This window comes from Macaca mulatta, chromosome 12, assembly GCF_049350105.2.
Source record: "Macaca mulatta isolate MMU2019108-1 chromosome 12, T2T-MMU8v2.0, whole genome shotgun sequence".
In the NCBI taxonomy this organism is placed as follows: Eukaryota; Metazoa; Chordata; class Mammalia; order Primates; family Cercopithecidae; genus Macaca; species Macaca mulatta.
In genome coordinates, this window is record NC_133417.1 from 124,300,720 (window position 1) to 124,315,468 (window position 14,749).

General features: G+C 52.7%; 1 protein-coding gene across 1 annotated transcript; it reads right to left on the reverse strand.

Annotated features, from left to right (window-relative positions):
- Nucleotides 1-237: 237 nt before the first annotated feature.
- IHH (Indian hedgehog signaling molecule) lies at nt 238-6,424 on the reverse strand. The gene is made up of 3 exons (XM_001092385.5): nt 5,956-6,424; nt 3,261-3,522; nt 238-1,679 (listed from the first exon to the last, which is right to left on the reverse strand). Exons 1-3 carry the CDS (start codon nt 6,268-6,270, stop codon nt 1,021-1,023), a joined length of 1,236 nt encoding a protein of 411 aa, XP_001092385.2. The 5' UTR covers nt 6,271-6,424; the 3' UTR covers nt 238-1,020.
- Between the last annotated feature and the right edge of the window lie 8,325 nt (nt 6,425-14,749).

Sequence of the window (14,749 nt, forward strand, 5' to 3'; positions counted from 1 at the left end):
AACGGTGAGGTCAGTGTGTAAAGGCCCTGCCCTGTGCAGAGCACAGCTCTCTGTAGGGGCTTTGCAGAGCTACTGGGTGGGAATAGACCTGCAGGGAGGGTGGGAGGCCTGGAGTTTCTGTCCTTGGAGGAAGGTGAGCCAGGCCTCTCTGAGGAGGGAAGAAAACCCTGGACATACCCTTCCAGGGCTCCAAACTATCCGTGAATTGTCCCCTCTCAGCATCTTGGACTCTGTGGCTCTAACAACTTAAATAATTTTTATTACAAAAGGAAGAAAAGACCAAAACATCCCCAGAATTCTCCCATGGGCTTCCCCCTCCGCGCCAATAAATAAGGTATGGGAGACTGACCAGCGGAAGGGGTGGGGATCATGGTTCAGCAGAAGAGGGAGCTTAGGCCGGGGGGTGGCAAGCACATCCAGCCCACTTCCCCCAGTCCCCAGCACTATGGTCACATTGGCCAGAACACAGAACTCTGCCCACTGACAGCAACAGTCTCTGGATGTGTCTTGAGGAGTGTGGCCGGGGAGGAATGTCATACCTCAGAATGGCCGGGATGGCTGCCCCACCCCTGTGGCCTTCCCAGTTCTGGACAGCATCGGGTCCAGCCAGCTCCATGCTGGCTCCCAGGGAATTTAGCAGCATCAACTGAGGTGCAAGCCCACCCAAAGGGGCCTAAGACAGATGGAATGGGCCCTCCCCAATGGGGGAGGCAGAGTATGAAAACTCATAGTGAGAGCAGGCTGAGTTGGGAGTCGCCATGCCAGCCTCAAGGTCTCTAGGATAGAGGGGTCAACAACCACCCCCTCGCCAGCTCAGCTTGCAGCTCTATGACTACACCACGGCGGGGGTGGGGAACCCTGGTGTTGCCCAGTCAAGTCTCAATGATGTATCTCCATGGCAGAGGAGATGGCAGGAGCCAGTGCACCCCAGCACAGGTCCCTTCCAGGGCCAGCTCCCTCCTGGCCGAGAGGCTTCTGGACCCAGTACAGCAGTTCCAGGAGGGCAGCGGTGGAGTCCTTTCAGCTCCCTGCCCCGGACATGCCCAGTGGGTGGAAGCTGCCCTCTTCTAGCAGGAGACGCCCCAGGCGGTAGAGCAGCTGGGGGTACCAATGCACACCCTCCCCAGGGGTCCAGCTGCCCCACGCCAAGCTGTGAAAGAGTCTCAGGGGCCAGAAGGCCAACTGAGCCAGGTGGTGGTCAGCCACGGCCGCGAAGCAGGATGCCACCACATCTTCCACCACCAGTGTCCCGTGCCTTGTGAGTGGGGCATAGGCCCCAAGGGCCACGTGTGTAGAGACAGCTGCCACGCGGGCAGGCTGCAGGCCTGGCACCCCAGCCACCAGCACATACTGGCCAGGCTGCACGTGGCTGGCAAATGTGGCCCGGAAGCGGGCCGCCGGCTCCGTGTGATTGTCAGCTGTAAAGAGCAGGTGAGCGGGTGTGAGTGCCAGGCGGCGTGGGGGGTCCTGAGTCTCGATGACCTGGAAGGCTCTTAGCCTGTGGGGCTCGCGGTCCAGGAAAATGAGCACATCACTGAAGGTGGGGCTCCCGTCCTCCCCCATGGCCAGCACGCGGTCTCCCGGCCTCACAGCTGACAAGGCCACACGCGCCCCACTCTCCAGGCGTACCTGGGCTCCGGCAGGGAAGCAGCCGCCCGTCTTGGCTGCGGCCGAGTGCTCTGTGGGAGAAAGGGACATGAAGGTGTTACTGCTGTGTAGCTCGGCCTCCCGGTCACAACGATCCTCCCTTGGCCACCCCAGCCAGCCAGAGCTCCTCTTGCTCCCAGAGAGCCCCTGTCACCATATCCTGGCTCCTGCCCCCCACTTCCTATGCAGGCTTGAACCCACACTTCACTGCCCCCCATCCCCTCACTCCAATGTGATCTTCTGCCCCCTCCTCCCCAGCCTAATACTTTGCCAACAAGGGGAGCACAGTAGTGCTCCAAGACCCAGTGGATGAGAAGGAAAGGGCTGCCTCATGGAGCGGGAGGTTGCTTAGCTCCTCCGAGGCCTAGATGTTTTATTTCTCACCCCTTGCTCAGACACTCCCCAAAAATTGCCCTCTCAGGCTGATTCCCCAGGTTCTGTAACAGAGCTGGCCCTTTGAACGTAGGGATGTGGGAGAAGCCCACCCAGTGGGGCGAAGGCAGACTCCTGGGCAGCCTCGGAGTGAATGGTTGGGTCAGGAGCAAGCCAGGGGCGAGGACACAGTCACCATCTTCAGTTCATGTGCTGAGTCCCTGTGCAGGGACAGGACACTGCGGCATCAGCAAGTGAGCTGGAGAACAGTGTTTGGGGGTCAGGAGTAATGAACAGAAGTGGCCGTCGTGGGCTGGTGTTTGCAGTGAAGGGTGGATGGGGCTTGCAGTAGACACAGTTGGCAGGGAAGTACTGAGTGGAAGGTTCAGGGTGTGGTTGTGGGTCAGGGTAGGGTCAGGAATATCAACATGTGGGCCTGGGCTCAGTGTGCAGGTCTATGAGAGTGCGACTACTACATGCTGCCAGTGTGAAGGGCTGAGCCGGCAGCCAGATGGGGCTAGGCTGGAAGCCACACAGGAACCATTTGGAGCCTCCATGGCTGGGTTTGGTGTAGTTGACAGGGTGCTGACAAGACTTGAGGGAGGGGTGAGGCCCCAGTGCCTGCCGATTCTGATCAACAATGCGGCCAATCTGGGAAAATCCACTTTATTGAGTCCACTTTGTTTAGTCTGGCTCTCCTGGCTGGCTTTGCCCTGAAATGTCCAGCTTCAGGGCATGGGGGGTAGAGTTTGAGTTTGGGGACGCCTGCGCCCCAGGGAGGGCTGACCTGCAGCTGGGTGATGGGTTCGGAGCCTCTGGGCTCCTGGTCAGGCATGCAGGTGTCTGGGCATATCCCGGCCCCTGGCCCCACCACCCGCCTTACTCTGCACCAGGTGGGGTGGGGAGGCCTTTTCTGGCAGCCTGGCTTCCTCCATCTGTCCAGCTTGCTCTGTCTTGCACCTCCTGTGGCAGGCTCTGGACTGTGGGCCACCAGGTCAGCACCCAGCAGCCCTGGGACAGGGCCCTATCTCCCTAGGCTCCTACCATGACACTACCAGGCATGGGATGAGCAGGCAGTCAAGGTCAGGAGTAGCGTTGGAGAGCGCCGCCGATGTCCTCTTCCCCCGGATCCCTGCCTCCATCCCTGGGCGGGCCTCTTCACCTTCTTGGCACTAGGCCTCCTGCCCACGCCCTGCGGCCCCGGCCCCGGCCCCGGGCCCAGCCCCCCGGCGGCGGCTCACCGGACTTGACGGAGCAATGCACGTGGGCCTTTGACTCGTAATACACCCAGTCAAAGCCGGCCTCCACTGCCAAGCGCGCCAGCAGTCCATACTTATTGCGGTCGCGGTCTGATGTGGTGATGTCCACCGCGCGGCCCTCATAATGCAGGGACTCCTCTGAGTGGTGGCCGTCCTCGTCCCAGCCCTCAGTCACCCGCAGCTTCACACCGGGCCACTGGTTCATCACGGAGATAGCCAGCGAGTTCAGGCGGTCCTTACAGCGCTGGGAGAGGAATGTGCGCGAAATCAGCTGGAGCGAAATCGGCGGGAGGAGACTGCCGAGGTGCAGGTGTAGGCGCAGCCTCGCCCAGAACTCTCCCGCCACACCCACGGGAGCTGGAAGCCCAGGAGGGTGCTGTCCCTCTCCCTTAGGAACAGAGGGCCCTGAAGTGCTCCCTCCCTAGCATACAGCCTCCCCCGGGGATCTAGACCGCACGACGGTATCACAAATCTGGAGGAGGCATGGAGGCAAGCGCCCTGGCGGCGCCTTTTCTGGTAGGTAGAGGTCTCCTGCCTCCCTGTGCTGTCTTCAGCTCCGGGTATCCATCCCTCCACAGACAGGACTACATCTTTCAGCGCCCTGTCCCTCTGTGCCTCCAGCAGGAGGGCCAGCCAGCTGCCGGGAGGGATGAGTGGCAGCAGAGTCGACTGCCTGCGGCGGGCCTGCGAGGCGTGCAAGGCCCGAGGTGCCCAGTAGGTGTCACCGCAGCCTCAGGGCTGAGGCCTGGGGACGACGGGCTCTGGAGGCGCGGCAGGTGCAGAGCGTCTCAGCAGCTTCAGGGGGTGTGTTGGAGGGGAATCGCCGGCCTGCCTGGATCCCTCGAGCATCACCGAGGACTCCTGCCGGGACCCTCTTATAATCCCAAACCGGCCCACACCCCCGCTAGAGACGACAGGGCCAGGGAACCAGAAACCGGTGGACTAGCGCCAGGGCCGCCCAATGCCGGGCCACATGCAGCGTCTTCTCTGCAAGGCGCATAAGGGGCTGACAATCCCAGACCTCCAGGACCTCTGCACCGGTGGCCCGCCCCTATACCGTGGGAAGGAACTCCATAAACCAAGCTTCTGATCTCAGGGAGCCAGCTCCACCACCCTCCTCATGTGGAGTTGGAGTAGAGCCGTGCCCTGGGGGAAGGACCCAAGCGGCCATCCCTGGTTGCTGCCTCCTGGTGTGCCTGGGTCCTGAGAGCCTAAGGGGCTGTGCGGCTGACTCTGAGAAGCTGGGGCGGAGGCCTTGGCCTGAGGGGAAAGGCCCTTCCACCAGTCCTCGACTCTGAGATTCAAGGCCCAACCAGTGTGGGCAGCCCAAGTCTCAACCTACCCCCACCCTGCAGAGCCTGGGCCTCACAGACCCTTGGACTCAGCCTCCTAGGAGCCAATAGTAGCTACAACCCAGGGCCTTGCAGGTCCTCGCTGGTGCACAGCCTGGCTGGGGGTGCTTACTGCCCAGGGAGGGAGTTCCGCTTGCTCCTTTGTAGACCCTGCTGTCAGGCTTCTAGCCCCCCACCTATGCCCGCCTGCAGCCCTGGTTCCCCGCCTCTCTCCCTCACTGCCACCGCCCCCTCTCGGGTCCAGAGCCCGGGCGTGCGCTGTCAATGATTGCCCAGCCCGTGGCCCGGATCCTTATCTGCATTCCTCGGCGCCCGGCCCGGCCCGGCCACCAGCCAACCTTCGGCCCCGACACCGGCCGGCCAGCCCCGGCGCCAGGGTGCATGCTGAGGGCCCTGAGTCTAGCTGCTCTTCCCAACGGATCTAGAAAGTCAGGGGCCTGCTTTCAGGGGGAAGCCTCGGGAGACCCCGGAGGAAGGGGGTGAAGGTCTCTCCCCTCGCGGACCTGGCTGCAGGGAAGGAAGTTTGCGCCTCTAAGCTTGGGTGGAGCGCGGGTCCTGCTCCCAGCATGCAGAGACTAGCGTCAGCCCTGTTCCCTGCCTCCTTCGGCATCTCAGCCCCTCTCTTCCACCACCAAGCCCAGGAATCCCCTAAGCTCAGTCCCAGAGCCCAAAGACTCCAATAACCTACCCTTCCACCGCAGTAGCACCCCTCAGCTCTCCGAACAGACACGTGGGCTCGCTGAGCGGGTTCCCTTTCCCACCTCCGCCTCCCCATTCAACTCTTCCTCGCTGTTCTTAATCCCAGACCCAGCCGGGACGGACGCTGCTCCTGGAGGGGGCAGCGCATAGAACCAAGAGCGCACAGGGAGGAAAGACCGTGGTGCCCCTACGCATCAAGAGATTCTTTGCCTCAGGGATGCCGAAAGGTTTCAAAATGAAAGGGGCACAGCTGTGCAGAAGGTTAGGCCGGGAAGGACTGCGTGGGTCCCGGAGGCGCAGGAGGCAGCCGGGTAGAGGTACCTCCGGGTGCCGCGTCTGGCTGAGCTGCCAGTACTTTGGGGCAGAGGAGCCGCCGCCAACCTGCTGGGCTGTGGGGCTTGGCAGCGAGGAGCTCTTCTAGCAGTCTCCGCCGGGCTTGGGGATGCCGACACTCCTGCCTGGACCCCTGGCCAGCCCATCGTGGGCAGGAGGCAGCGGGGCTTGGCGAGAGGGGCAGGTGCCAGGGAGAGTGCCAGCCAGTCGAGAAAAGGTGCCAGGGGGTGGGTAGGGCCGGGCAGGTGGCGGTGCTTCGGCGGCGGCGCGCTGGTAGGGCGGATCGCGCTCACCTGGGTCATGAGGCGGTCGGCGCCTGTGTTCTCCTCGTCCTTGAAGATGATGTCTGGATTGTAATTGGGGGTGAGCTCCTTGAAGCGCTCGGAGCTGCGAGCGATCTTGCCTTCATAGCGTCCGCTGGCGCCCAGGGTCTTCTCGGGCACGTTGGGGCTGAACTGCTTGTAGGCGAGCGGCACGAGTTTGCGCGGCGGTCGCCGGCGGCTGCCCACCACCCGGCCCGGCCCGCAGCCCCATGCCGCCGGCACCACCAGCAGCAGCAACAGGAGCAGGCAGAAGTGCAGTCGGGGCCGGAGCCGGGCGGGAGACATGGCCAGGGAACCCGGGGAAGCGGCGGGCGAGGGCTTCTGGTGGGCTGATGGGCAGGCGAGTCGACGGGAGCGCTGCGGGGGCTCAGGCGTCCAGGTGGCTCCGGGGGGCTCCAGGCGGGGGCGCCATGGGCGGCACGGTGCGGCCAGGGCCGGCGGGACTCAAGTGCGGGGCGGGGGCCCGGGGCCCGAGCTGGTGGCGGCGCGCTGTCCCCCTCGGCGCCTCGACTCTGAGCTGCCGGGCTCGCCGGCCGCCAATAAATAGGCCGGCCCGTTTGTTTTGGCAACGCGGCGGCGGCGGGGGGCGGCGGGCGGCGGGGCTGCGGGCCGCCGGGCTGGGCTGGGCTGGCCGGGCCGGCGGGCTGCAGGGCCCCGCGGTTAGCACCCCGGCCCGGCGGTCAGGCGGCTCGGGCGGAGCGGGAGCTGCTGCCGTCTGCGGCGCGGCCCGGGGCCGAGTGAGAGGGGAAATGGAAGAGATCCGGGCTCGGGCCCCGCGCAGACCGCACCCTACCCATGTCCCTGCCTCCTGTGCGCTCGACAGCGAACCTGCAGCAAGGGCAACACAGCCTCCTCCCCCTCGGGCGGGCGGCCCCGGCACTAGCCAGCCCTAGTCCCGCTCGCGCCTCCGCCGCGCGTCCGCCCGCCCGCTGCCCTCTGCGCCCCCTGCGCTGCCCGAGTTTGCCCTCCCCGCCTGGACGCGCCCCACCCCGCCCTGGCCTCGCCTACCGGCTCTTCGCGGCTCTGGGGTGCCCCGCCAGGCGCAAACCTCCCGGACAGGAGCTGCCACCCCCACGGAGACCGCAACCCACGGCGCGGCCGGACGCGAGGGGCGGGGGGCAGTGACCGGACCGCACAGCCGCCTACGGTGTCCCCTGCGGGGAAGCAAACCCAAAAGGCAGGAGGCCGCTCATAACCTGGTGCCCCACCCTGGCCCAGGCGACGCGCCCTTTCAGCTTGGTGGAGCTGGGTTCTGTATCAACCTGGTGCACATCCCACAGCCTGCCTGTTGGCGTCAAACTGGGGGTGGGGAGTCTAGCCTTTTGAAGAGTCAAATAGGGGGTTTTAAGTTGGAAACACTGTTAAAAGCGACAATATGAAGTTGCAAAGGGATAGGTCAATATGCAGAAAAGGGTAGCTAAAATGGTGACATCAACAGAATACCGAGGAACCCTGACTGACCATGTTAAAGAGGGGCCGCAAATATCTCAGTAACGAGGGCTTGCTATGAATGCCAAAATGATGCAAAGCCATCGGAACTGCTAAATAATTACTTGCTTCTATATTACACATTTAAAAGAGCAGAGAATATGTAGAAACAACTAGGAACGTGAACATGTGTTATGTGTTTTTATACGACATTCGGGAAAGCTGAATGAATTAGGATCCCTTCTGTCAAAACAAGTAAAGGCAGTGTGTTAAAGGCAAACAAAAAACATCACCACCACAACACCAAACTATATGATTTGACTGTAATAGATTCTGCAAATCCAATAAAGGTAGAAATGAAAAGATGAGAAATAAAAAGGCTTAAAAATTATCATCCAAATTCTATTAATACAATAGGTACCATTTTATTGGTACTTATATTCCTGAATATTGGAGTTATTAGATATTATTGTACTACTTGTTCTACTTGCATTATCTAATTTAAACTCAAAACGGCCAAAGGAGCTATTACTGTCCACATTTTACAAATGAAGATATTGAAGTTCAGAGAAGATGAACAACTTGCTAGTGGCTGAAAAGCAGGGATTGAAGCCTATGACTCTGGCCCAGCCCCAGTTTTCGCCTAGGCAGGTGCATTGTCCCTCTGTGCAGGACCAATCCACCCAACACCACCGGGTTTGGGGCTGAAGTAGCTCTTCACAGATTTACTCACACTCTCTGGATCAGTTTTATAAACACAAATTCAGGACTGGATGAGACTCAAGAGAGTGCTTAATCTAAGCGCTTGAAAGGAAACTGAGGCCCACAGAAAGAAATTTAGGATTGCTCCACTAGGAGTGGAGTGGTGCCTGCAATGTGGAAACAAAATGGATCGCCTCCTTTCCTCCCCTTTGCCCGCACCTTCTCCCCACTCCGCATGTTCTTTCTTGCATTGGCATTCAGATTCTGTTTCCTAGTCAAAGATGAATGTTCCTTCTTTTCCCTGAAAGCTTTCCAAGAGCTTTAACTTGTATTTTCCAGGGCTCAAGAACTATCTCTGCGATATTCTCCATCTCCTTTCCCTCCTGCCCCACTACCTCAGATTTCTGGAGCAGGGTCAGTACCTCTCACAAACCAGACAAACAGGGGCTCTCTGTTTTTATGGAGCTGCATGAAAGAAAATTCCATAGGCTTCTGCGGTCACCTATCCCAGTGTTTAATAATATTCTTCTAGAGAAGTTTCGCCTTAAATTTAGTCTTTCTCCCTCCCTCTCTAATGCAAATTCAACTCATTCCTCTTTTTCTGGCCTTGGGGTTTAGGGCCATTATCCTGCTGATTATCCTTCATGCATTGTCTTGAAGAGTTGTTAAATTACTTTCATTCTTCTTTTCTCCAAGTAAGAAACAATTTCTTTAAGTTCTCTCAGAGGTTCTAATTTATAATCATTTATTAGTTTTTCCATTCTTCCTCTCATTTCTCCTCTCTCAGACTGTGATTCTAACCTATTAAATACAAATCTGGTAAAGATCTGATCCATGTCAAATAAGTTCTTATGCTGTAAGTGCTGCCATAGCTTGTCATCAGGTGTGCCACTGCAGCAGAGCCACCTCGTTGGTTGAGATTGGGCTTCACTAAGACCAGACCCTCCTCTGCCATGCTAACTTAGGAGCAGTGATAAGGGTGTGTGCTGGAGAAGCAGAGGGAGACTAGTGTATCAAGTTTTTTCTCTCTGCCAGGTGCTTTACACAATTAGTAAAATCTCCACAAGAATCCTCTGTGCATGACATTATTCTCCTTTTACAAATCTATAACTCCAAGATCTAGTCGCCAAGTAACTTGCCTGGGGTCCCAGAGCTAAAAGTTGAACGCAGAGCTTTTTCACTCCAAAGCTGTACTCTTTTCTCAGGACATAATGGTGCTCCAAGATCTGAATCTCAAATTTGGGTCAACATCAGTCCAACCTCCTTCAATGGAGGAAGGGCGGAGACTGGGAGCACCATAAAGTGACCTGGAACACTTTAAATCCAACCTGGGGCCTCAGTACCCGGGTCATTTCTTGGTTGCCTATGTTCTTAGCTGTTCAGTAGGTGTAGGGTGGCTTTTAAACTGGGCTAGTAGTTCCTTAGACCTATCAAACAAGACCTGGTTATTTTTCTGATCATTGCCAGCCTCTGCCAGCAGTATTAAAATTGGACAGGGGCAGAGTATGCCACTCTGGAAGCTCCAATGGCCTACAGCCTGGGACATGTGACCTCATTATCAGGAGAGAGATGCAGTGATCGAGCCTCACTGGGCTCGACCCACCTGAGCCTGCTGGTAAAATCACTTTCTTCTCTCACCTTTAGATCTCTTCTATCCTTCAATCAGCTCTATTTTGAAGATAACAAATTATCTATTGCTTTGGATAATACGATTAATTTTTTGTTTAGAAAAGTGAAAGTTTAAAAAAAATTAGAAATGGAGGGAAATACATAATAGAACATAATTTAAATATCTACTTAGTAGACTACCATGTTAGCATTTTTAGTTAATCTTACTTTAACGCTATATAGTACAAATACATTGTACTTATAGTATATACATGATATTCTATAGCATATCTTCACATCCATGTACATACTGCATAGGTCCGCACTTCTATAGTCGACTAGTATTTTTTCTCCTAATCCTGCCACTCGACTGGATCAATCCAGCTCTAAATCCAAGGGTGGTAAGCCACAACCAGACAACTTTCAGGAATGCAGTTAGTCCAACACCCTCCAGTGACCCAGTGCACAGCAACCCTGGCTCAGTAGAAACAGTGGACGTGGAGGTGGCAGACCCGTGCCTGAACACCATCTTTGCTACCTTCTACCTGTGTGACCTTAGACATGTTTCTGAACTTCCATTTCTCATCTATAAAATGAAAATAATATCATATACCTCATAGAGTTGTTGAAAGGGTTAACAAATATAAGCTTTAAAGTACAAATGTTACTTATAATTCACTTTTATCCTCTGCTGGGTTCACTTAGGAATAGCAGCAGTTTTCTGATTCCTATTACTCATCTAGGGGGAATACATAAGGAGGCTCATGTGTGGTGCCCCAAGACAGCAGTGGTGATTAGGAGCCCCTACCTCTTTCTATTAGTGAATATCTACCTTGATGCTATTGTATAATAGGCCCATAAGAACACAGAATGCAAACAGAAAAGTAGAAGATACAGTTGTCCTTGAGGAATTTACTATTTAACCTTAAAGATAAATCATGAAAACAAAAGACAATTACAAAGCCACAAATGCTACTCACAAATGAATACAGAATAATGCATTTTAAACTAGATAGGCTAATAGATTAGATGAATTTGGTCTAGGAGAATATGGAAATAAGAAGTGATTAGCCTGGGGTTAGACCTCTTGGATAAAATCAGTTCTGAAGGAGGGAAGGGAACGACTGAAAAGAATGAAGAGGATACTCAGGAAAGGGGAGTGGTACAAGCAAAGATGATGGCCTAGTAATGAAGAGCCAAGTTAGATGATCTAAGAAAGAGAGGAAACCCTAGTATCATCTCACAAAACCTTCACAAAAACCTTATGAAGTTCACACTATTATCTTAATTTTACAAATGCAGAAACTCAGGTTCACAGCTTGTCCAATAGGGAGCTGGAGTTGGAATCCAGGCCCCTGTTGACTCCATGGTAACAGTTTCTTGGCGAGTGATTCCCAGAGCAAGCATGCTGGGTTGTCCACCTCTGTTCAAGTCAACCATTTTCCTTCCTAAATTGAAGTAACTGTTTTTCCTCCTTCTAGAACTGTTACCTTCTTCTTGGGCTTTTAACACCTTATACTTTATTTGACTGACCACTTCCCCAACAGGATGGTGTCACTCTGACTTCTACTGTTGATTTTTTGAAAAGGTAAGCAACTCCTTACCTTTTCAAAATTACCTTACCAAAAGGTAAGCAAATTTGGCCCCATGTGCAGAAATAAAAGCATACCTTTCAAGCCTCTGATCAGTCCAGGTCACATTTGGAGATCCAACTAGAGCCACTCAAAACTAACAATGCTTTGAAAGCTGGCTGTTGATTAGAAATGGGAATGTCAAGTTACCTTTGCTCAAACAATAAGCTCATTACGAGGTACTTCAGAGAGAGTCAGGCATTAAAGACCTTGCTTTGATGACTTTGAAAAGCTAGGAAAAGGCAGAATTAGTTACAGAGTGTTTTTCCCTCAAATCAGAGACCAAAGATTGTGGGAAACTCTTATCGTATAGAAAGACATTTACAGAAAAAAAGACAGACGTCTTTTTTATCTAGGGCTGGGCTCAGTGGCTCACACCTGTAATCCCAGCACTTTGGGAGGCCAAAGCCAGTGGATCACTCGAGGCAAGAGCTCAAGACCAGCCTGGCCAACATGGCAAAACTCCTTCTCTACTACAAATACAAAATTTAACTGGGTGTGGTGGTGCGCCTATAATCCCAGCTATTCAGGTGACTGAGGCACGAGGATGGCTTGAACCCCGGAGGCAGAGGTTGCAGTAAGCCAAGATTGCACCACTGTACTCCAGCTTGGGCGACAGAGCAAGACTCTGTCTCAAAAAAAAAAAAAAAAAAAAAAAAAAAGAAAAAGAAGAAGAAGAAAAACAACATACATACATATATCTCTGTACATGGATTATAACACATTGACTAACTAATGAGTTATTTTTTTTTTTCCTGAGCCACCATGCCTAACCTTTATTTCTACTCCAGTCTCTATTTGAGAAGAAATGAGTTGCTTAATAGAAAATCTTAGAAAACACTAGTTCAGTGAATGTTCAATAACACTCAAGTGATTCCCTGGCACACCTATCAGCTTTCTGTAATTGGGTTGTACTAGTCTACCCACAGTCTCTTACCCGGTCCCTCTGGGTAGAGATGGTACCCTAAGGATGCTGGGGATCTGTAGCCAAAGAAAGCAAGAAAGGATACAGTCAATTACTTTTTAGTAACTTGTACTCTTAGCTTCTGCAAAATGACAAGTTTATTCTATTCTGGTTATAGCTAACATCCTACAACAGAGTGCCCCAAACAAAACAGACTTCATTTATATCCACAAATTTCTAAAACCACCCAAGATACTGCTGGTGTGAACAGGGGTGTCTCATGTGTGTGATAATCTTTCTTCATTTATTCACTCAACAAAAAAAAATTTTTTTGAGAACCTACTAAGTGCCAGACACCATTCTAGGTGCTTGAAATGTGACAGAACAAAAAAAACAAAACAAAACAAAATCCCTGTCCTCATGGAACTTTATTCTAGTAAACAGGAGTTGGGGAGACAGACAATTTAAAATGAACATAAGAACACCGAGAGCCATGGCTCATGCCTGTAATCCCAGCACTTTGGGAGGCCAAGGTGGGCAGATCAACTGAGGTCAGGAGTTCGAGACCAGCATGGCCAGCATGGTGAAACCTTGTCTCTACTAAAAATACAAAAATTAGCCAGGCATGGTGGTATCCACCTGTAATCCCAGCTATTCAAATGGCTGAGGCACCAGAATTGCTTGAACCAGGGGGACAGAGGTTGCAGTGAGCCAAGATCGCACCACTCCATTCCAACCTGGGTGACAGAGCAAGACTCTGTCTCTAAACAAATAAATAAATAAACAGGCTGGGTGCAGTGGCTCACACCTGTAATCCCAGCACTTTGGGAGGCCAAGGTGGGTGGATCACCTGAGGTCAGGAGTTCAAGACCAGCCTAGCAAACATGGTGAAACCCCATCTCTACTAAAAATACAAACATTAGCTGGACATGGTGGTGCGTGCCTGTAATCCCAGCTACTAGGGAGGCTGAGGCAGAAGAATCACTTTAACTCAGGAGGGACGTTTCAGTAAGCCAAGATGACGCCATTGCACTCCAGCCTGGGCAACAGAGTGAGACTTCATCTCAAAAAATAAAATAAAATAAAATAAAATAAAATAAAATATATAGTTGCACTTCAGTTTACAATGAACCCACTAAACCTACTGTAAGTTGACAATATCCTAAGTTGAAAATGCATTTAATATACCTAACCTATCAAATGTCATATCCTAGCCTACCTTAAACATGCTCAGAACACTCATATTAGCCTACAGTTGGCCAACATCATCTAACACAAAACCTGTTTTATAATCCAGTGTTGAATATCTAATGTAATTTACTGAATACTATACTGAAAGTGAAAAACAGAATGATTGTATGGGCACTCAAAGTACGGCTTTTACTGAATACAGATGGCTTTTGCACTATCATCAAGTCAAAAAATTGTAAGTTGAGCCATCATACATTGGGGACCATCTGTAATAATAATAATGTGTTAGAAAAGAATAAGAAAGGACTATGGGCAAAACACCACATTCCAAGCACCTAAAACAGGGTGAAAGGATTGGGGTGCAGCCAGCTTGTGGCAGGAGGGGGATGCAAGGTCAGAAGGCAGATTCCTCCGTTAAATAGAGTGGTTAATGTTGGTCTCATTGAGAAGGTGCGATTTGAGCAAGGACCTGAAAGAGGAGAAGGTTTTCACCAACCAGGTACCTAGGGGAAGAGCATTCTAGGCAGACAGAACCATGGCACGTCATGGAAATAACAAGGAGACCATTGTGACTACAGAAAATAAAGCTAGGTGGGAGAGTCGCGGGAGAGGAGGATGGAGTGAGTAAGCTTAATTTTCTACTTTCTGATCACGAGGGTGTTTTTCAAACTTTTTGTAAAGCTCAGAGTGAAGATAATTTACCCTTTAAAGAGATTTACGTATTGACATGTAAATATAGACACAACATAATTAAGTAAAAGTAGGTAACAAAACAGTATTTACATACAGGATTCTTTTAAACTTTAAAAGAGAGAGAGAGAGAAAGAGAGAGAGAGAGAAACCCTCTCATGGTTCTTTCTCCTTCGTACACTTAAAAAAATTTTTTTTTCTTTTGAGACAGAGTCTCGCTCTGTCACCAGGCTGAAGTGCAGTGGCGCAATCTCAGCTCACTGCAACCTTCTCTTCCTGGGTTCAAGTGATTCTCCTGCCTCAGCCTCCAGAGTAGCTGGGACTACAGGCGTGCGCCACCATGCCCAGCTAATTTTTGTAATTTTAGTAGAGACGGGGTTTCACCATGTTGGCCAGGATGGTCTTGATCTCTTGACCTCATGATCCGTCAGCCTCAGCCTCCCAAAGTGCTGGGATGACACGTGCAAGTCACCTCACCTGGCTCCCACACTTGAAAAATTTGAGAGGAATGCTGGGTGTAGAGGCACTCACCTATTGTCCCAGCTACTCAGGAAGTTGAGGTAAGGAGATTGTTTGAGCCCAGAAGTTTGAGACCAGACTGGGGAACTCA

Coding starts and splice junctions, on each gene's coding strand:
- IHH (XM_001092385.5), bottom strand. CDS start 6,270: ATGTCTCCCGCCCGGCTCCGGCCCCGACTGCACTTCTGCCTGCTCCTG. Junction 3,523..5,955: donor CCGACCGCCTCATGACCCAG/GTGAGCGCGATC, acceptor TTCCTCTCCCAG/CGCTGTAAGGACCGCCTGAA. Junction 1,680..3,260: donor GCATTGCTCCGTCAAGTCCG/GTGAGCCGCCGC, acceptor TTTCTCCCACAG/AGCACTCGGCCGCAGCCAAG.